General features: G+C 42.2%; 1 protein-coding gene across 2 annotated transcripts; it reads right to left on the bottom strand.

The window, feature by feature from the left end:
* Window positions 1-718: 718 nt before the first annotated feature.
* On the bottom strand, window positions 719-13,081 carry MOBP (myelin associated oligodendrocyte basic protein; the record flags this gene model as incomplete). Of its 2 annotated transcripts, XM_082638556.1 has the most annotated exons (4): window positions 12,594-13,081; window positions 12,042-12,287; window positions 2,307-2,526; window positions 719-883 (listed from the first exon to the last, which is right to left on the bottom strand). In XM_082638556.1, exons 1-3 carry the CDS (start codon window positions 12,884-12,886, stop codon window positions 2,487-2,489), a joined length of 579 nt encoding a protein of 192 aa, XP_082494682.1. In that variant the 5' UTR covers window positions 12,887-13,081. The 2 variants fall into 2 exon arrangements, with proteins under 2 accessions (XP_082494682.1, XP_082494683.1); XM_082638557.1 differs by lacking the exons at window positions 719-883; window positions 2,307-2,526 and having other exon boundaries at window positions 12,032-12,281.
* Between the last annotated feature and the right edge of the window lie 10,132 nt (window positions 13,082-23,213).

The raw sequence follows: 23,213 nt of genomic DNA, 5'->3' as shown, positions 1-23,213 counted from the left end.
AAAATAACAAACAAACATCCATTCAGTCAACAAGCATTTATTGAGTTCTGACTAGTGCTGGGGACTTAGAATGTGGCAGTAAACAGGTGTTGGCAACTGTGGAGTTTACATTAGGAGGAGATGGGGACCCAAGCCATAAACAATTAAACATATGAACAAGATAATTCCATAAGGAGATAAGTGCTAGAGTGATGGGATAGAGAGTAACTATGGAAACCACACTGAGTTCCAAAAGAAGCCTCTCTGAAATGCTATTTGAGCTGAAGGCACGAGTACAAAGATCTTGGGCCAGAATGTCACAGGCAGAATAAACAGCAAGAATGGAGCCCTGAGGTTGGCACAAGCACTGAATATTGTTTACATGTACAAAAGGAGAGACCAGAAAGAGGCAAGAGAATGTGCTCTTGCTGGGTAGGGAAAGGGCTTCTGAGCCACAGGTGAAGTGGACCAAGTCTGGAAGAACAATGAGCTTTGTACCCTTTTGGGTTAGGGCCTGGCTCCACCTCCCCTCCACGGGCCTCCTGAGTAGAAGTGTTGGAGGAGTGGAGGAGGGTCTGTTTCCCGCCTCCTCCACCCTTCAATCCCAACTTTAGAAGCCAATAAGCAAATCAGCCAGCTTAAAACAAGCTGGAAGAGCTTCTGGAATGGATCCCGCTGGAACCTGAAGAGAGATGGATCCCCTTACCCCTCTCCTTCGATCCCTCAACTCTGAGCTGGATAGGGAAAGTAGCCCAAGAGGGGCTCCTACAAGGTCACTGCTGGCTACACAGTGGAACCCAAAGTCAAAGTCAGCCCCTGAAGGGATGTGTTAGAGTTCAGTCTTCTCGTGATCAGCTTCAGTGGTCCAGGTCCTGGACTTGGAGGGGCTCTCCAGTATTTGTGCCTGGGAAACAAAATGAGCCCAAAGATATTCTCCCAAAGCCAAGTTCACACACACACACACACACACACATACACACACACACACACACACACACCCCAATCCACAGGAACACAGGTGATCTATGGGTCCTCTGTCTAACCTGGGGGCAATGACCCCCAGCATGTGTGTGTGTATAGGGGGTGTGGTAGAACCAGAGTGGAGTGGAGGTTTAGTTCCTGTGGCCCTGATCGAGAGCTTATACTCAAGATCAAAGTCCTTTTCCAGAGCCTGGGACTGTAGATAGTAGGAGCAAATCAAAAAGAAGAGATGAGAAGTCAACCCCCAACCCTGGTCCATTATAATTGGCTTCAGACCCCCCCCACACCACAGAATGTCCTCAGACACAGGGAGGGAAGTCTTGGACGGCTTAACTGGCCTAACTCGCTCCTTCCTTGACCGAGTTATCCTCTCCCCAAGGCCAAGTTCCTCTCCTAGTTTTCCTGATTCCTCTACAGTATGTAAAGGGGCTGAGCCAGGGAGAGTGGGGAGGGGGAGGGGAACCAGGCCTCAGCCCTTCTCAGGAATTTGGGGCTCTATGGCCTGAAAACAGCAACTCTCAGAGCAGCCCTCTGGTTCTCTGTAAGTGCTCTGGGGCCATTGCCTGTGTCTTGAGGTGGGGAGGGTGGGACGCAGGGGCCATCTTAGCAGCCTTGTCTCCAGGAGCCCTCAGGAGAGGGGAAGTGGGCAGGGCATTGTGCGTGAGCCCAGATTACTCACCCAGGGTTACACATTTTGCAAAGCAATTAGTTCTGGAGTTGAGACTGTCCAGATGGGTTGGTAAGAGGGTTTGCTCTCACCAGGGTGAGGATCAGTTGGAGACACTCACAAATCCCTGTGTGAGGCTGGAGACAGGGGCCTGGGAGTGGGAGAGAGATCCTTCCTCATGACTTTCCTCTCAGCTCCTGACACAGCACATTGACTGCCTCTGACATGTGGAGTTAGACAGCTCGTACTCTCCCTGGGAATCTCCTTGCATCTCTGGACCATTTGGTAGCCTAATATCTTATTACAAAAGAACTTGGATCTTCCCCAAAGCCATCTGTGCCTCAGACTGTGAGCTAGTACAGAGGACTGATTAAGAAGGTCAAATGGAAACCAAAGGACGTAGGGGGAGAGAGGAACCCAGGTAGAGGATTAATTACAAAGAAAGAGGTCAAAGGTTAAAAGTCAGACTAGGCAACAGGATGCCGGGATGGAGGGGACTAGAGGTTGGAAGACAACACATGGGCAGGCACTGGGGCCATCCTGAGCCAAAGATCCTGGAGGCCTGTGCACATCCTGGGGGAGAAAGATCTGTAGCTGAGACCAAAAGAGCTCTGGAGCCTGAGGGCTGCTGCTGGGACCCACTGCCTGGAGTATAACACACAGAGGTGTCCCTTCTCACCTCCAGGCAGGCTGCCCGGTGGCCCCCACGCCATGGGGACTATGGGCATCGGCTGTGGCCGCATCAGCAGGTGTCTGCCCCTGCATCATATTCAAAGCCAGATAACCTGTCCCAGGGCACGTGGGTCAAGAAGCAGTGAGTCCGGGAGCTGAGGCCGTCCATTCACTTGAAACTCCTCCATCACTTCTTCCGAGGGGTCGGCTTGGTCTTCTTTTTCAATCTGGTTTACAAAGAGAAACAAAAATCCACAGCGTTGCTAAGTGATGTGCTCTTTCTCCATGCCCGGTTAATAGAATTATAAATTTATAGACTACCTTTGTGGTTATTACTCTTCTGCTAAACTCAGCCTTAAAATCTCAATTCTGGAAATTCCTCAATTCTGGAAATATCTGGCCAAAATAATATGATAATTTTTTTTCCTGGCCTGAGCCTAGGAAAGATATTCTTTAAAATATCTTCTGTTTTTATGTACAGTAATTATTGCTTTTGTTTCCTTTTTTTTCTTTCTTTCTTTCTTTCTTTCTTTTTTTTTTTTTTTTTTTTAATATATTTTGGCTGCACCGCACAGCATATGGGATCTTAGTTCCCTGACCAGGGATCGAGTCCATGCCCCCTGCTGTGGAAGCTCGAGTCTTAACCACTGGACCACCAGGGAAGCCTCTCTAACTCCTTTTAATGATTCAAAAAGCCAATTTGAAAAAAAAAAAAAAAAGCCAATTTGGCGAGGACTTAATCTTGTTAAAATATTTTTCTAAAAAGAAAATGTTCTAAGTGAAATAGCAGTTTAAACCATATACAAAAACTAGGCATACAGGTCAGAAAGGAAAAAATAAAACTGTCTCTATTTACAGACAATATGATTGTCAGTGTAGAAAATCCCAGCGTCTACCCCCCAAAAAAGCTAGAATAAGTGAGTTTAGCAAGATCACAGGATACATATATAAATGTATAAATATGTTTTTATATATTGGCAATGAACAACTGAAATTGAAAAAGTACGATTTTTAATAGTACCTAAAAGCATGAAATGCTTAAGTATAGAGCAAACAAAATATGTATGTGATCTGTATGCTGAAAACTACAAAACAAAAAGGACCTAAATGAATAGGGAGATATAGCATGTACAGTTCTCCCCAAGCTGATTTATAAACTTGACATAATCCCATTCAATCCCACCAGGATATATTGTCAAAATTCACACACTGACACTAAAATTTCTATGGAGGAACTAGAATAGCCAAAGACAATTTCAAAAATAAAAAACCGTGTTGGAGAATTTACACTAAACTGATTTTAACACTTACTGTAAGGCTATAGTAATCAAGTTGATGAAAGAAAAGATACATAAATTAGTGAAACAGAATAGAAAGTCCAGAAATAAACTCACACATTATGGTCAACTGATTTTTGACAAAATTGCAAAAGTAATTCAGTGGAGAATCTTTTCAACAAGTTGTGCTGGAACTATTAGATATCCATAGGCAAAAAGAAAGAAGGAACCTCAATCCATATCTCACACCATTTACCAAAAAATTAACTCAAAATAGATAATAACATAAATGTGAAACTTAAAATTTTAAATTTCCAGGAGAAAATCTTTGTGATCTTGGGTTAGGCAAAGAACTCTTCCATACAATCCAAAAAGCACACATACAATACAAAAAAACGTGATATATAAAAGAAAAAATTGATAAATTGAACTTTGCCAAAGTTTAAAACTTTGGTTCTTCACAAGACACTATTAAGAAAATGAGGGGGCTTCCCTGGTGGCGCAGTGGTTGAGAGTCCGCCTGCCGATGCAGGGGACACGGGTTCGTGCCCCGGTCCAGGAAGATCCCACATGCCGCGGAGTGGCTGGGCCCGTGAGCCATGGCCACTGAGCCTGCGCATCCGGAGCCTGTGCTCCACAATGGGAGAGGCCACAACAGTGAGAGGCCCACGTACCACAAAAAAAAAAAAAAAAAAAAAAGAAAATGAGAAAGCAAACCACAGGCTGGGATAAAATACTTGCAAAGCATGTATTTGATAAAGGACTTATATCCAGATATATATTTTTAAACTCTCAAAACACAATAATAATTAAATAACCCACTTTTTTAAGATTGAGCAAAAGATTGAGCACACACTTCACCAATAAATGTCTTTGGTGGATGATATATAAGCTCATTAAAAGAACATCATTAGTCAATAGAAAAAAACAAAATTAAAACTACAATGAGGTACCACAGCACACGATATTAGAATGCGTAAAAGTTTTAAAGCTGAAAGTAAATGCTGACAAGAATTCAGAGCATCCCACTTTGCTAGTAGTGCAACCACTGTGGAAAACAATTTAGCAGTTTTATATTTATTTAAACATACACCTACCTTATGTCCCAGCAATACCAGTTCTAGTTGTTTACTCAAAGAAAAGCAAACTTACACTTACATGAATGTTTACAGAAGCTTTATTCATAATTACTAAAAACTGGAAACAACCTAAATATCCTTCAACTCGTGAATGGAAAATTCTGATAGGTTCATGCATACAGTGGAATACTACTCAGCAATAAAAGTGAAAGAACTACTGATTCATGCAACAACAACATGGTTCAATCTCAAATGCATTATGCTAGGTGAAAGAAGCCAGGCTCAAAAGGGTACATACTGTATGATTCCATTTATGTGACATTCTAGACAAGACAAAACTATAGGGACAGAAAACAGATCAGTGGTTGTCAGGAGCTTGGGGACTGACTTCAAAGGGGAAGTATGAGGGAAATTTGGAAGTTGATGAAAGTATTCTATATTTTGATTGTAGTGGTGGTTACATGACTCTGTGCATAGAACTGTTTGCTGAAAATGTTGAATTCTACTGCATGCATGTAAACCTGATATATATATGCGTGTGTGTGTGTATGTGCCTTGTGTATTACACAAACATACATGACACTTTTCGTGTCATGGTCTGTGGCTTTCTCCTTTATCCGAATGCAGGTAACTGAACTATGACTTCCCAAATAAAACAGTGCTTAGTGATATAATCACCGTAATCCTGCTTTCACCCAACTACTACTGCCCTGCTGTGTGTTTTTTCCCAGTAATACTCAAAACTGCCTGGAAACAAACAGGGTGAAGGCAGATGGTTGGATTCATACAAGGCTGGAGGTTTTCCCAAGAATATGAGACAGATATTCAAAGGGTAGGGGAATGTAAGGTATTTTTGAGAGAGATTAAAATGTTGGGCCATGGTTTCTAATTTGGAGAGGGAGGAAAGTGAAGAAAGAAGGAGTCTGAATAGACATTTTTCCAAAGAAGACATACACATGGTCAACTGGTACATGAAAAGATGCTCAACATCACTAATCACCAGGGAAATGCAAATCAAAACCACAATGAGTTATCACCTCACACCTGTTAGAATGTCTATTATCAGAAAGACAAGAAATAATAAGTGTTGGTGAGGATGCAGAGAAAAGAAAACCCTTGTGCACTGTTGAGGGGAATGTAAATTGGTGCAGCCACTGTGAAAAACAGTATGGAGGTTCCTCAAAAAATTAAAAATAGAACTACCATACGGTCCAGCAATTCCACTCCTGTGTATTTATGTAAAGAAAATGAAAACATTAACTTTAAAAGATATATGCACCCTCATGTTCATTTTAGCATTATTTATAATAGCCAAGATATGGAAACAAGTGTCCATCAGTGGATAAGTGAATAAAGAAACTGTGATATATATATATATATATATATATATATATATATATATATATATATACACATACAACGAACCATTATTCATCCATAAAAAAGAATGGAGTCTTGCCATCTGCAACAACATGGATGGACCTCGAGGGCATTGTGCTAAGTAACATAAGTCAGGGAAAGATAAACACCATAGGATCTCTTCTATATCCGGAATCTAAACAAACAAACAAATGAAAAACAAGCTCATAGATACAGAGAACAGAGGCAGGGGTGCAGGGGGAGAGAAATTGGTAAACTGTTTCAATTTGTTTTTTTACTTTAAATAAATTGAGTAATTCATAAGGAAATAATTTAAATTAATAAATAAATGATGATAACTTGAAACATTTTTTAAATCAAACTACCAGGAAAAAAAAGAGTCTGATGGATGGAGAAGGAAAAACCAGGGCTCAGAGTACCAGAAGCACCTGGTGAAGTTTAAGAACAGTTGCTGTGGGGACACTTAACAAAGCAAGCTGGAAGAAAAGCAGACGGTTGATGTGGAGTTGGATGATTCTATTGGTGATTTCGGAGATGGCAATTTGTTTCCCTCATTGGAGAATAAACTTTGAAAGAACGGATGGTTCATATGCAGCTCCATCAGGCAGAGCTCAGCAAGCCTTCAGCACAGCCTCACGGCCTGGTCGCTGGTGTTCTAAACCTACCCTAACCTTCTCAGACCTCCAGCTCTTTCATCCTCGGGGTATGACTTGCCTTCATCCTTTTTAAAATGTTTTCAATTTATTTTTTTTATTTATGTATTTTTTGGCTGCGAGGCATGTGGGATCTTAGTTTCCCAACCAGGGATCGAACCCACACCCCCTGCATTGGAAGCACAGAGTCTTAACCACTGGACCGCCAGGGAAGTCCCCTTAACGACCATTTAATGGGTCTCTCTCTATTTTGCAAAACCAAACGGCTTTTCCTGTTCCCATAAGTGGCCTGTCCCTCCACACGTACTATGAAGGAGCCTTACTTCTCTAACTCTATCCACAATCTCCATCCCCTCTCCTTTGTTTCCAATCTCACCCTCACTTCTGCACCCTTTCCCATCAGCTCTTAATGTACTTTATTATTATTTTTTTACATCTTTATTGGAGTATAATTGCTTAACAATGGTGTGTTAGTTTCTGCTTTATAACATAATGAATCAGTTATACATATACATATGTTTCCATATCCCCTCCCTCTTGCGTCTCCCTCCCACCCTCCCTATCCCACCCCTCCAGGCGGTCACAAAGCACTGAGCTGATCTCCCTGTGCTATGCGGCTGCTTCCCACTAGCTATCTACCTTACGTTTGGTAGTGTATATATGTCCATGCCTCTCTTTCGCTTTGTCACAGCTTACCCTTCCCCTCCCCATATCCTCAAGTCCATTCTCTAGTACTTAATGTACTTTAAGTTTCGGTAAAAAAAAAAAAAAAAAATCTAGAAAGTAAAATTGGCAGGCATGTGTGTATCTCAAGAGGTTGGAAGTCAGGGTGGGGCTTAGGTTTCCAGTGGGGCTGATTAGAGGGGCTGTGGTGTTATTTGCTGAGGTTGTTGATAAGAGGAAGAGCGAGTGTTCATGGGAAAGAAGCCAGGTGGAGACGAGTTGAGTTTGATAACATCCACGTTGATCTGCTGGGCAATCAAGCGCATATATCAGTTTAATGCCAGGGCTGGAATAAGGTTTAAAAGTCATCACCATGCCAGTCATGTCTAAAACCATAAGAAAAGTCTACAAATAACAAATGCTGGAGAGGATGTGGAGAAAAGGGAACACTCCTACACTGTTGGTGGGAATGTTAAGCTGGTACAGCCACTATGGAAAACAGTATGGAGGTTCCTCAGAAAACTAAAAATAGAATTACCATGTGATCCAGCAATCCCACCCCTGGGAATATACCCGGACAAAATTATACTTCAGAAAGATACATGCACCCCTATGTTCACAGCAGCACTGTTCACAATAGCCAAAGCATGGAAACAACCTAATGCCCATCAACAGATGAATGGATAAAGAAGATGCGGTGCATATATACAATGGAATACTACTCAGCCATAAAAAAAGAATGAAATAATGCCATTTGCAGCAACATGGATGCAACTAGAGAGTATCATACTAAGTGAAGTAAGTCAGAGAAATACAAATATCATATGATATCACTTAATGTGGCATCTAAAATACGGCACAAACGAACCTATCTACAAAACATAAACAGACTCATAGACATAGAGAACAGACTTGTGGTTACCAAGGGGGAGGGGTAAAGGGAGAGGGAGGGACTGGGAGTTGGGGTTGGTAGATGCAAACTATTATATTTAGAATGGATAAACAACAAGATCCTACTGTATAGCACAGGGAACTATATTGAATATCCTGTTATAAACCATAATGGAAAAGAATATTAAAAATGTGTATATATATTTACAACTGAAAAAAACCCATAAAACCATAAGAGACTCTGTAATGACCTATATGGGAAAAGAATCTAAAAAAGAGGGGATATATGTATATGTATAACTGATTCACTTTGCTGTACAGCAGAAACAAACACAACATTGTAAATCAAGTATACTCTAATAAAAATTTTAAAAATAAATAATTAAAAAAAAAAAAACCAGAGGGCAAAATCAAGGAGAGGGCTCAGAATAAAAACCTAGAGGATCCCAAGGTGAAGTGTTGCCAGAAAAGGAAGGACTCATAAAGAAGACCAAGATGGAAAATTCAAGGGAAGTGGAAGGGCTAGTTTACCCAATCCTGCACAAAGAAAGAGAATTCTCTCTGGTTTTCTGGAAGGTGAAAATGCAGAATGTACCTCTTGGCATCAGGAAAGACAAAAGGAGGACAAGTCACATCATAGAAAGTGTCTGGAATAAGTTTGGGTCTGCAGACCTGAAAAGCAGGCAGGCTACCTCTATCTAAGAGCCTGAAACTTAGCAGCTGGCCCCAGAGCCTGGGTCTGTTAGTGCATACTCTCGGACCCCTCACAGTAATTGCTCATGGGTCGGCGCTCTTCTGAAGTAAATCCTAGCTTGTCAAGTATGTAAATGTTTATAATTGCATTTTTCTTTGGCAGTCCTGGTCATTGCGAACAAACCGAAAACTATATACAGGTGCGACCACTGACTGTGGGCTAACTCCCGAGCTCAGGGTTGTTACTCAGGGGAACAGCAGCATCACTGAGAGATGGGACACTCATAAATACCATCTGAGCAGCTGGACCAGGGGCATACATCATCCCTCCTGATTGCCCCGAGTTTGGTGCAGTGCTGTGCACGTGGTCTCGATGACCAGGCTTGAAAATACATGTGGAAATAGATTGGTCCTCCAGGCTTCTTGTGTGCAGGGCTCAGTTTGTACAAGACAGTGCTGTGAAAGAACACATCAAAGGCACAGTACTGCTCACATATGTGTGACTGGCCCCAAATTAGTCACTCAAAGCCGCAGCCACAGAAGTTTTCAGAAAACCACAGATCTTAGCTCCTGAAAGCAGAGCCCCAAGGAGCCAGAAGAGTCTCAGCTCAGGAAACACGTCTTAACCCTAAAGGCCAGGATGACCTGTGAAATACTAAAACCTTGAAGAACTGAGAGTAAAACAAACTAAAAGGGAGATGCCATGGTTTCTTTCCATCAAATATGAGAATGCTGTCATGTTCAATCAGGATGCAAGGAATCATACCTATTGGATCCTAAGATTTAAATATTCACTGGTTTTTGAAAAGATGTATCCAAGGGAATTACTAAGGACACAAAAGTCCTTTGTCAAAATTGTTTGACCTCAAAGGGTCAGACCTCAAGAATGGCACCATTTCAGAAAGCAAGCCTGCTTCAGGAAAACTTTTTTGACCCTTTCTTCGCATGTAATTTAGTAGCTCTGCTTGAGAGTGAATTTTTTCCCATTAATCTTCCTCCCACCCCTTTGATTTAGGACAGTCACTTAGTGTCAATAGAGTATGTATGCATACCGCATACAGCATGGCGAAGCAATGTCTCTAATGCATTACCTTAGGACCTTTGGGAACCTGAGAAGGGAGAATGAGTATCGTAGGAAGGGCTCAGATGGTGCATCTGTGATGTCGTGGGACATTATGAATGGAGCCTGTCAGGTCCCTTGATCACAGGGAAGGGATGACAGCTGAGGAGGCAATGACAGGCTATAGAGGTGTCTTCCCTGATACCCACCGAGGATAGTTAACTGAGGGAGTCAAAATACACCAACACTAAAATATCTCTTGAGTTTAAGTGAATTCAGCAAGGCTGAATCCAGACAAATCTGTGGCTCAGATGAAATTGGCTTTCATTGTCTTCCATCTCCTTTCCATGTCCTGGTTCATTCAACTCCCGGCCACGCAAACAGCCATCACATAGCTCACTGGAGATTGTGGGCTTGAAGCCACCACCACAGATGTCATGCCTCATATACAATTAATTTCCTCTGCTCTGCACATTTCCTAACCACTTCCAAATATCAAAGCTTACCTGTCCTAGGACCTTATTACTCAGGCCCCTCAGGAAGGCATAAATTAACGACCAGGTAACTTGATGCACAACTTCCTATTACAGTTTTAGTGACTTACCAGTCACTCACCAGTTTGTTACTTCCTTCCCAAATTAACCTCACCTGATCTACACTGGGGTGGGTTGGTTGCTTGTTGACAATGCAGATCCCTAGAACCTCACTAGTGACCCAAGGAATTAGATTCTCTGGGAGCATTTTAACATGCTCCCCAATTGATTCTTCTACATACTAAATCTGTAAACATCATGAGACATGCATACACTATTATGTTCTATGCAGGTTCTGAGCATCAGAGTAGATATGAGAATCCCCAATACAATTTATATCCATTGTTAACTTATAACAGTTCATTTTCAAATACTAAAAGGACTAAAGAGTTGGCCTGCCGTGCATGTGGACAGAGAGTATAAGGGAAGTCTCTGTACCTTCTGCTCGACAGTGATATGAACCTAAAACTGCTCTGAAAAGTAAAGTCTAGGGCTTCCCTGGTGGCGCAGTGGTTGAGAGTCTGCCTGCCGATGCAGGGGACGCGGGTTCGTGCCCCGGTCTGGGAAGATCCCACATGCCGCGGAGTGGCTGGGCCTGTGAGCCATGGCTGCTGAGCCTGCGCTCTGCAACGGGAGAGGCCACAACAGTGAGAAGCCCACCAATGGCAAAAAAAAAAAAAAAAAAAAGTAAAGTCTATTAAAAAAACAAACAAACAAACAAAACAGACTGACCTCCCCAAGATGGAGCTGATGAACATATGCTCTTTGGCTCACCTATTCTCTCTACAGGCATCATCCCCTTTTATCCTCTACTTATTCTAACCTAACTTCTGCAAAGCCCCAGACAGGCAGAGCCATTCTCCAGGCTCCCATAGCCCAATGCACATACTGATTATGAGAGTATTTGAGTGTTTAACCCTATACTGTGACTAACTATTCTCTTATTTGGTTCTGGTGAATCGCGAACAACCTGGCTTGTTCTGGCCACGTTCCCATCCCCCAGCATAGTATGTGGAACTTTATACATATGCAATCAAGATTGTTGAATGAATGAATGAATGAATGAATAATCTTGCCACTGAAGTTAACATCAGATGAAGTGTGTTGGGAGGAGGGATGGATGAACTGGCTGAACCTCTCCTTTTGCACATACACAGATACCCCTTAGAGTCACCATTCCTTCTCTCTCTGAGGGACAGGAATCGAGGGCCTCATTTATTCAATCTGTTACTGTGGTCCATACTCTGAATTTATAAGTTAATCACTTCCAGTCAACCTAGACAAAGGAAGCAACTGGTGCTGACATCTGAAGTATTGTACCAACAGTGGCTATGAGGAAAACAGAAGCCACACTAGGTGTTTCAAACAAGGGGATTTAATGCAGGGAATTGATTACACAGGTTTGGTAAGGCTGAAGGAGGGCCATTGAGATAACCTATTGTTAGTAAACACAGGAAGCAGCTACTAACCTTAGGGCTGGGGAGCAAAAGGGAAGAGATGGTGTTACCAGAACCTAGAGGCTTTCTTGGGGGACCCCCCACGGCTGGTGCCTGGCCCTCTCTGGGGGCTGCTGCGCGGCTGCTGCTTGGGCTTCTGAGGGGGGCGCTGCTTGGCTGGTGGAGGTCGGACTTCTGGGCGGGGGCGTGGCTGACGTTCGGGCCTCGGTGGGGACCGTGGCTTGGCTGGTGCTCTGACCACCGCGGGGGGTGCAGCTGGCTGGCGCTTGGGCCTCTGAGGGGACGTTGCGCGGCGGCTGGGGCTGAGAGGGCCAAAAGAAGCTGGAGGCTGGAGCAATGGCTCTCCTCTGTTGCTTTAAGGGATGCTGACAGGAGCTGGAAATAGGAAGGCAGCCCTGCTCCTCCCCCCGCCCCATCTTCCAGTCTCCCTCCAGTACCTTCCAATGGCAGAGCCTAACGGGGAGCCGACTGTCAGGGGATTGGGGGAAGTGCAATTTGCAGAGCCTCAGCCCCAGCATCGCAGAATAGAGCAGGAAGGGGGAACTCGGAGCTGAGAGACAGAGGCCAACGCCCAGCCCAGGCGCCAGGTGGCGGCGCAGACCACTCACCTGGTCTTCTGGCAGGCACAGCAGATCCAGTCCTCCTCTTTCTTCTGGTAGAAGCAGCCACTTTTACAGATGCTATACTTGCGGTCCACAATCTCGCGTTTGGAGTTGAGGAAGGTGAACGGCGGGCAGCAACGTATGCTGAAGTGCTCCGAGAACTTCTGGTTCTTGGAGAGTCTGGGGCCCTCCTTAACCACTTTCTGACTCATCTCACTGGAAATCAGTGATGCGGGGGGAGGTGGGGAGACATAAAACATCACATTCATGTGAGGGAGCTTTCTACTCAAGGAATCCATTCCCTGCTACTCCCATGGTCCAAGTTAACATTCAGGGCTATCCTTCATCCTGAATCTGGAAGGTCAATTTCCTGCCCAGATCTATGGAAAGGAACTCAATTAGGAGTTTGTTCTTTTTTTTTTTAATTTACATACAATTTTTAAAGGTTACACTCCCTTTACAGTTATTACAAAATATTGGCTATATTCCCCGTGTTGTACAAATACATCCCTGTAGCCTATCTTACACCTAAAAGTTTGTACCTAGGCAATATAAGGGAAGAGTTTGTTAATTTTTATTTGTGTATTTTTAAATCATGTTTTCTGAAACTGGACTCTTTTTTCCCTTACGTGTTAGCCACCCACTTAGGACAGGAAAAAATATTACAAAGCCAAACACATCTATGGCAAAATAATATTCTAGATTTAGGAATGGCCGTTTCTCTAAAAAACCAAGAAAGCTTTGCTATTGAAAGCATAATCTCTATTCATACAATGAAATACTACACCAGAATGAGAAAGAACAGACTGTAAGACACAGGTCAACATGTTTGAATCTCACAAACATAATGTTGAACAAAAGAAGCCAAACACAAAGGAATACATGCTATATGATTCAATTTATATGAGGTTCAAAAACAGGCAAAACTAGTCTAGTACATGGTGCTAGAAACCAGAACATAGTTATATTTGGAGGAGGTGAGGTCTGACTAAGAAGAGGCAGGAGGGAGCCTGCTGGGGGTGGAAAATGTTCTGGATCTTGATCTGGGAGATGACTACACAGGTGTATACATATGTAAAAATTCAGTGAGCTCTACACTTAATTTTTGTGCATTTTACTGTTTACCTCAGTTAAAAAGGAAAAGTAAGAGGAGGAAGAGGAGAGACGAGAGAGTTTTGATTCTTGAAATATTCTGAAAGGGGGGTAAAAACTTAATTACTACAACATCCTTTGTGGAAATGTGACACATGCAGAAATAGTCCTACCTATCACTCCAAAACACTGAAGCACACAGGGGACTTAAATGACTATTAACCAACAAGAGTCTACAAATATACACAGGTAATGTGCATATACCGGCCACTGAGAATGTCCCTCCTCTCAACAAACTCAAGGTCAAGTTGTACACACAGACGTGCAGTATGTAATTACAAGACACAGTGACATCGACCAACAGAAGTATGTACAAAGATAAAGGAAACCATGAAAAGGGGATGGATTCTTTGAAGATAGGGAAGATGATCTGGGTTTTAAGGATGAATACATTAAAAACAACTAAGTTACTCTGAAGGGATATTTTGATCTTTTGTTTGTTGTTTGGTTTCTATTGTTTTTTATTGAAGTATAGTTGATTTATAATGTTGTGTAACTTTTTTGTTTTTTGATAAGGTTGTCTTCCGCTACATATAGAAGTGAGGGCTGAGGAGCAAGTTGAGTGAAGTTATAAGAAGAAAATACAACCTTTTGCACGTCAGTCTGTAGAGTCCATATTATGTGTTACACCTGTTATGTATGTTGCAAATGCTCTTTCCCAATGTTTCACCTGCTTTTTATCATGCAAAAAAATTAATTTTTATGTAATTAAGTTTCCTAGTTCTTACTCAGGGTTTTATATTTGAGTTCAGAAAGTCCTCCCTACTTCAGAAGCTCTTAATCATACTCATGAATATCCCATTTTGAAAGAGAATCCTCTCTGAATCTCACTTTCATGTCTCTTTTCCTCTCTATAACTCCTCACTTTTATAGGCAATGTTCTTGAGAAGTTATCAACACTCTTTTTCTCCATTTCTACGTCACCGCCCCCTCAGTGCACTCCAATCTGGCTTCTGTTCCTACCTCCCAAAGACACGTGTTTCTCATGAAGACCTCCATGCTGCCAGACCAGCCGTCTTCTTGCTCGATCTCTCTCTCCATGTAAATGCTTCCCTGTCCTGTCACTCCATGTTCTCCTAGATTCCCTCCTCCATCTCTAGCCCTTCCGTCTCAGTTTCTCTTATAGGCTCATCTGCTTTATCCAAAACTTTTAATGTTAGAGTTCTTCAAGGTACAATAAATACTAAATTATTAATAGGGTTACCTTCAAGCATCCACTTCAGCATTTATGATATGTTTAGGTTGTGCCAGGCACAGTGCTCAGGCTCTGTAGGGGATGCAAAGCTGAATCATGTTTAGTCCCATCCTCAAGAAAAGTATCCACCAGCTGGGAAGATGGGCAAGGATGCACATGGTGTACTCATGGCCACAAAACCCACCTATTGACCCCAAACACGTACAAGTCTCTGAGGAGACTGAGGGGATGGATCAGCTAAACATCCTGCTGACATCTTGTAGATGGAGAAATGTTGCATAAATGTTAGTAAGTGCAATACAAGGAAGGGATGCTGTGGAACATGAGAATGTGCTGAGACAATGGCACGGTGAGTCCACAAGAGCGGGGCCATACATTGGGCTGGGGAAGCAGGTAAAACATGGGTAGAAACATCTGGCCCTGAGATTTGGACAGCAGAAATAAGGGTTTGTGGAGGGTTGGGAACAGTTGATTCCTAAGCAAAGATACAGAAGGGTGAATTGCAGTCCACCTGAGAGCCCACCCGGTCTGCAGGGCAGTGTGGGAGAGGTGACAGTGCCAGGACACAAGTGATGAGGTAGCACAGGAGTTACCCATCACTGCGAAGGATCTAGCCCTTGTGACTGGGAGTGTGGTCATGCCATCAGCTGATCAGGAGTCTGAATAGATGAGAGGGAGGGAGATCATCTCGTTGGTCTGGGATATCATGAATTTAAGGCGCTCATGACATCCATGTGGAAATGGGCATCCGAAACTCAGGAGCTAGAGCTGTCAGCTCGAGGGTCCTTCACGTCATGGAAGAGGCACAACCTTGGGGGTGGATGTGCTGGGTGTGAGCTGAGTGAGGAGCCAGGCCAGGGAAGGCTCCCAGGAGGAGTAGTGGGCCTACCTTCAAGCTCCAGAAAGAAGAGCTAGGGAAGAAGGAGCAGCAGGGGCAGCCGGGGAGGTGGGAGGAGTAGCAGACTCTTAGAAGAGAAATCTCCAAATTTGCAGGAGGAGGAGATGGTCAGCAGTATCAAAAAAAACAAAACAAAACAAAACAAATAAAAAACGCTTTGTACAAACAAGCATTTTTAGACCAATGAGAAACTAAAGTTGATTTTTAGGGTCTGATTCATTGCAATTACAACCCTAAAGATCTGCCAAAGCCCTACCAAACCCTGCACATGTGGCAAAGTCCAGCTCAAGTTTCTGCTCCCGTGGGAAATAATGAAATGAAACACTCCAGGACTAAGCAGGAGGAGTCATTTCTTTAGGCTCCCAGCACATGGAGATGATGTTACTCAGCTTTTCACACGCAACTCAGACATCCCTAATTCCTCCAGCCTTCTGGGGTCATCTTTCCCCAGATTGTTCAGGCACTCATCACAAATAACAGAAAATCTAGCGCTTGCCCCAAGTTTTTATGAATGACCGGCATGGGGTAAGAGAGAGATTTTAAGTCTCCTGTGACTCTAAATTTCTGCTGTGACTGAATTCCCAATTCCCACCCACCTGACAAGATGCCTGGGCCCAATCTATGCCTATCTAGACCCCCTCCCAGCCATCTCTTCCCCAGCACGTCAGGGGAAAGTTCTCAAAGTATTCCCTGGCAACTCTCCTTACTCTCCGCCTTAGCCCACCGTGTCCTGCAGGGAGCAGCCTAACCGCTTGTTACTTATCACATGTGTTCCTAATGGAAAAGCAGTTCTCTGCCCTGGACCCCTGACATTCTTCTAGATTAACCGGCTGAAAATTCACCCAGCTTTAACATAGCATTTCCCCCCTTCCTTTAGTAAAATGTTTACAGTCAGTGGAAAGGCTCTGGCTACTATTGCCTGTGGTAGGAGAAGTACCGCGTTTAGTTTGGGGTACATTGTAATTGGTTATATATACTCCCCTCCAACTCTGCCCCACACCATGCCCCAGTTTAGAAATGCTAAGGTCCACATGCTGAGCCATAGCAACATACACACGAGCCATCCTTTCCCACCATACCAGGCTTCCTAATAAATTAATTGTAACTACAGGCAAATAACTAATGGCAGAAGAAATAATTCACATTTCCTGATGCCCTATTATATGGTGGTTGTTTTATATACTTTACCTCATTTTTCTAATATGGCGTTATCATCAACAAACTAAAGATGAGATAAGTAAGGAATATGACCAAGTTCAAAGAGCCAGTAAAAGGCAGATGGGGATTTGAACCCAGGTCCCTGTGACTCCAGTATCTGGTGCCGTCTGACCAGGCTCAACATGGTCTGAGCTCCCTGTGCTCAGCCCTCCTCTCCAGGGAGCAGGTGTCCAGGCGATGGGACCAGCCTGGACTTTGGGGAACTGGAGGTGGGCCTAAGGATGGGATAAGGCTGCAGAAGTGCATGGGTCCGTGTCCCAGGGTGAAAAAGACTGAAAGTTGGGGAAACAGCTCCCTGAAGAAAGGAATGGTAGAGGATGGCGTGTGGAGACATCAGGACAGTAAGGTGGCCAGCACCTGCTGCCAGAACACAGAGGCTCACAGTGGGGGGCTGCAATGTAAACTCGGGCAGGGTCCCGAGGGGAGTGTGACCCATGGGTGCTTCCTCTGTCCCTCCCTCACCAGTCCTTAGTAGGTTTTAAGACCTTATTCACTGTTGAGAATTTAAACACTTGGATGAAGGAAAATGATAAAAATTCCTAAATTTTTATCTCATAGTTAACCACGTAAAAATATTTGAACATATTTTTTGCCTTGAGAATATTTACATGTAAATATATAGTTAATAAAAAGTCAGACCATACCTTACATACTTTTCAAATTATATACCTGGAAAAATCATTCATTTTTTAATTAAAGCTTTATAGATGTAGACGTAATGTCACTCATAGCATTTTCCTATAGCTTTTAAAATCTGTGATAAATTTATAGTTGCAGCCCCCTTTATGGTTTATATCATATATTTGCATCTTCTCTCATTTTCTTAATTAACCTTGCCAGAACTTATCCACTTTACGATTCTTTTCAAAAACAAGCTCTTGGGTTTCCTGCTTGTCTTTGTTCTTTTTTTTCCTAGTCCATTAATTTCTGAGTGCATTTATTATTTCTTTTTTTCAGTTTTCTTTAGGCTTATGTTCTTGTGCTTTTTACGTATTGTTGAGACAAACTCTTCTCACATATGCATTTATGACTATAACTTTTTCATATGACTTCAGCTGAATACCACAATATTAACATAAAATTTTCATTTTCTCTTCATTTTAAATATGAATGAGTTCTTCTTTGATTCATCAATTACTTTTAAAAATCTGTTGTAAAATTTCCAAGTGTATGAAGTTATTTTCATTACATTGACTTCTGATTTTAAGGCATTCTGGTCAGAGAGTGGTCTGTATGATAATGACTCTGATATTGGTTGAGCTTCATGTTTCACAGTCAACGTTTTTAAATGTTCCATGTATGCTTTGAAAGACTGTGTATTTCCAGAAACAATTTGGAATTATCTACGGAAGATAAGAATGTGAACAAGCTACAATCTAACAGTTTATTCTTGGGCACAAACTACAATCTAGTGATTTATTTTTGGATCATAGCTCAACCTTGCAGATAAAGCCACTTGGTGGAGCACAAAGCTGGAGGAGCCTGAATCCTTGATGACAGTGGTTCTAGGCCTGGATCCTTGAACACTGACCACGTTTTACAGGAGAAACAAATTTCCACCTTGTTTAAACCAATATTATTTCAGCTACAAACAGTCAAATACAATCCTGAATTAATATACTCAGTTTTCTCACCTAAAAGAGGGTGTCTGCCTCAGTTTGGGTGCTATAAAAAATACTATAAATTGGGCAACTTGTGAATAACAGAAATTTATTTCTCATAGTCTGGAGGCTGGGGAGTCCCAGATGAAGGTGTTGGCAGACTCTGTGTCTGGTGAGAGCCTACTTCCTGGTTCATAGATGGTGGAATGAGTGAGGGAGCTCTCTGGGGTCTCTGTAATAAGGGCACTAATCCCATTCATGAGGTCTCCACCCTCATAACCTAATCACCTCCCAAAGGTCCCACCTCCAACTACCATCACACTGGGGATTAGATTTCAACATATGAATTTTGGGAGACACAAGCATTCAGTCCATAACAGAGGGGAATAAAAAATAATAATAACATTTAACTCATAGGGGCTTTGATAGTATTAAATAAAATAAAGTAGGTGAAGAACCTAGCACTACCAAATACAAATAACTTGCTTCATAAACTCCATTTTCCTTTCACTAAGAATTCATTCAAATTCATTTGACCTAATTCTACTGACTTCTTCAGACACACTTTTTATGTATCTCACATGACATTTAATTTAAGCATTAATTAAATGCTTAATGAAGTAAAGACATCATTATTTACTTTCGTGGCTAAAAGCAAATCATTATAAACACTACATGATGTTTTCACAAACTATACTACCTAATTGCAAAGCAAATATCATTATAAACTGTCTGTCAGGATGAGAAAAAAAGTGACTGAACTTGAAACTGTAAAATATAATTTATTCTAGGCTTTCCAGATGTCTCCATATACTCTAAAACTACAGAGGAGGGGAAAGTGAGGCAGGTGTTTGAAGAAGGAGAAAAAGGAAGTGAAGGAGAGGAACCAAAGAGAGAACAAGAACTTCCCCTCACTATTTATTGTGCACCTACTATGCTCCAGATGCTTTATATCTGTCATTTTTAATCCTCAATATAACCCTCCAGGTAGTCCCTACTGTCCCCATGTTAGAGATGAGGAAATTGAAACCTGAAAAAGTTATGTAAACTCACCAAAATCATATAGTAATGATAATAATAATAATAATAGAAAACTCATAATCACCAGTATGATTACTGACTACCCAATATCTGCCCTGCCCTTCAATAACAAAGCCTGATTTTGTTTGGCAGCATGATACACCCAGTTAAATATATACAACTCCCTATGTGACCACATTCTGGCCAAGGAGATGCAGGCAAAAGTCCATGGGGAAGGTTACCTTTTTTCAATAATAAGGCTTTTATTCAAGGAGGGACTGTCCCCTGGTGAGTACATCCAGCCCAACCCAGCTTTTCCTGGCCCCCAAGGGGCAGGATTATTTCAGCCTTTGGACCTTGAGCCTTAGGGCTTCTTCTGCCTACTTCCTTCCCACCAACAGTTACACAGCAAATGCTTCTAACACCTTGGGGCTCAGCCCAAAGCCAAGTCACTTCCTGGGGAGACTTTCCAGAGCCTTCCCTTCCCCCAAGGAGAAATGATCACTCCTCCCTCTTTTGTGCCCTGGCCTTGTGTGTTGTATATAATTCTAGGAGAGCATCTGGAACCTGTAGGGTTGCCCTTAAGTGTTCTGCCCTCAGAGCTTTGTTTGACGCCTAATTCAGAACAGGTGTTCAATAGATGCTTGAGTAACGAGAGCATGAACAAAGGGTGCCTCTCACAATGGCTGCAGGAGCCCTCAGCCTGTCACTGCCTGTCCCCAGATGCTCTTTAACAGTCCCAAGTCCCTCAGGGTCCTCTGCTCTAACTCAGACAGCAGAGTCTGATGAATGAAAAAGGCAACACAGGAAGGGACTTTTCTAACTGATCTTGAAAATTATAAAACTGGGCTCTTTAGGAAAGAATAAGAGGCTTTGTGAACCCACTACACTTTTTCGTTTCTTTTTTTTAAAATTAATTTTATTGAAGTATAGTTGATTTACTATACTATATTTACTATACTATACTATAGTGTTAATTTCTGCTGTACAGCAAAGTGATTCAGTTATACATATATATTCTTTTTCATATTCTTTTCCGTTATGGTTTATCACAGGATATTGAATATAGTTCCCTGTGCTATACAATAGGACCTTGTTGTTTATCCTGTATACCATAGTTTGCATCTGCTAATCCCAAACTCCCAATCCTTCCCTCCCTCACCGCCGCCCCCTTGGCAACCACAAGTCTGTTCTCTATGTCTGTGAGTCTGTTTCCATTTCATAGATAAGTTCATTCGTGTCATATTTTAGATTCCACATGTAAGTGATAACATATGGTATTTGTCTTTCTTTTTCTGACTTACTTCACTTAGCATAATAATCTCTAGGTCCACCCATGTTGCTGCAAATGGCATTATTTCATTCTTTTTATGGCTGAGTAATATTCCATTGTATATAGGTACCACATCTTCTTTATCCATTCATCTGTCAATGGACATTTAGGTTGTTTCCATGTCTTGGCTATTGTAAATAGTGCTGCTTATGAACATAGGGGTGCATGTATCTTTTTGAAGTATAGTTTTGTCTGGGTATGTGCCCAGGAGTGGGATTGCTGGATCATTTGGTAATTCTATTTTTAGTTTTTTGAGGAATCTCCATACTGTTTTCCACAGTGGCTGCACCAATTTACATTCCCACCAACAGTGCAAGAGGGTTCCATTTTCTCCACACCCTCTCCAGCATTTATTATTTGTAGACTTCTTAATGATGGCCATTCTGATTGGTTGTGAGCCCACTATAACTTTTCTTAATTCATGCAAATTAATTAGCAAGCTTAAATCAATTACACATTCTAGAGATGGCACTAGCATCTCTACGTACCTACCAATGTCATAGGTATCTTTAAACACACTTTCACTATTTCCTAAGGAGACTGCAGGTGGAAATGAGAATCGTGAACATAAAACGGATTTTCTTCCTTCCATCCAGACTTCCTTCCTTTCTACCATCTTTTTTAAAAGGCAGTTGGGGTGTGGGGTAATTATTTAATAGAAGCGGCATGTGGCCCTTAGTCACGGGTGGTCCTCTGGAAAAAAAGGCAGTGCAAGTTGTAAGTTGCCATGCTACATCTCCATGGGGTCACGGGAAGTCAGACATGGAAATGGGTACAGGCTCTACCAAGTGAAGGGTGGATGCAGGTCGGTATTTGGAAGACAGTATATTTCTCTAATTCTTGTCAATCAGATCCCTCAGAACCATGAGCAAAGGCTGCCCTTGTCTTGTGATTAGAGAACTCAACATGGGAAGGACAGGAGGCAACTGACTACCTAGGGCCTGAACCCTCTGTGAGAACAATATTCTGGCTTCAGAGATCAAAACTCCAAAGGAGGACAGTGATCAGTCCCAAGATCTCTTAATACGTTACATGGATTAAGGAAGAGGTGGTTTAATATACACTTGGGAAAAAAATTTTAAGTTCATAAAGCAAGAAATTTCAGATTTATTAAAATTCAGCTCAGTTGTACCAAAAAAAAATCACATAACTTTTTCATTGCTCTATAATTGTATAATGGATACAATACTACAAGAAAGGAGAAGGGACAGGGCAGGAGAACCTCTGAATTCATACTGCCTCGATTGTTTCTGGCATAAACTGTCTCTTGCTAATAAGTAGTCTTGAGTAACAAGAGCATGAACAAAGGGTGCCTCTCACAATGGCTTAAAGTTCAGCTCCTTATCAGGACTATTCCTTACCTCCCTCTATTCCTTCTCAAGGTGGAAAAGAGTATGCGGAAGCCAAGAGTCCTCGTGGCAATGAGGAAAGGAGTGGCTGGTCTTTGTGGTGTCCTTCTCTGCTGGACTCTGCCATAGGTACCTTGTCTGGTCTCACCGGCCCCTTGGCATGAATGACACATGTTACTGCTGACCACTTGACCCACCAGAGCCACCAGTCATCAGGGCCCCTACCCAGCAGCCTCCTATTCTGGTCCAGGTCTCCTCTCAGCTCCTCAAAATTGCTAAAAGTCAGAGTAGAGAGTGAGCAGGAAAGGAAGCCCAGCAATGAACAGGACATGCAGATAGATTGAACGTAGGCAGGAAGGAAGGACAAACAGGATTTCTCCAAGAGAAATTAAGGTAGATGATGAATCATTTTGCTAAGATGGGAACAGGTTTAGGGATGGGGAAAGGGAAGAGACAAATATTTAGTCTGAGGCATGTTCAGTTTGAGAAACTTATGAAGCCTCCAAGCAGCTGTGAAAGGAAGTAATTGGCCACATGGGTCAGGAGATTTCGAGAGAGAGAGAGGATGAGAAATAAATTTAAGTGTATTTGACATACATATGAGATTTACAGCCAAGGCAACACAGGAGAACAACCAGGGAGAAAGAGAGTATAAGAAAGGGAAAAGAATAACTAGAAAAAATTTTATTCACAGTAGCAACAAAAATCTTTAGATACCTAGAAATAAAGCAGTAATTAATATGTGTAAATTCTTGTGGGGAAAAAATTCAGTTCCCTTTCTTGATAAATACCCTTAGCATAGTGGTAAGGGAAAGGGATGTTCTTAACATTATAAGGAGCTAGCTACCAAAATATCCACA

Source organism: Mesoplodon mirus (genome assembly GCF_964341445.2).
Source record: "Mesoplodon mirus genome assembly, chromosome: 12".
Classification (NCBI taxonomy): Eukaryota; Metazoa; Chordata; class Mammalia; order Artiodactyla; family Ziphiidae; genus Mesoplodon; species Mesoplodon mirus.
Note: the sequence above shows the minus strand (reverse complement) of the source record. Positions and strands in the feature narration are given on the sequence as shown.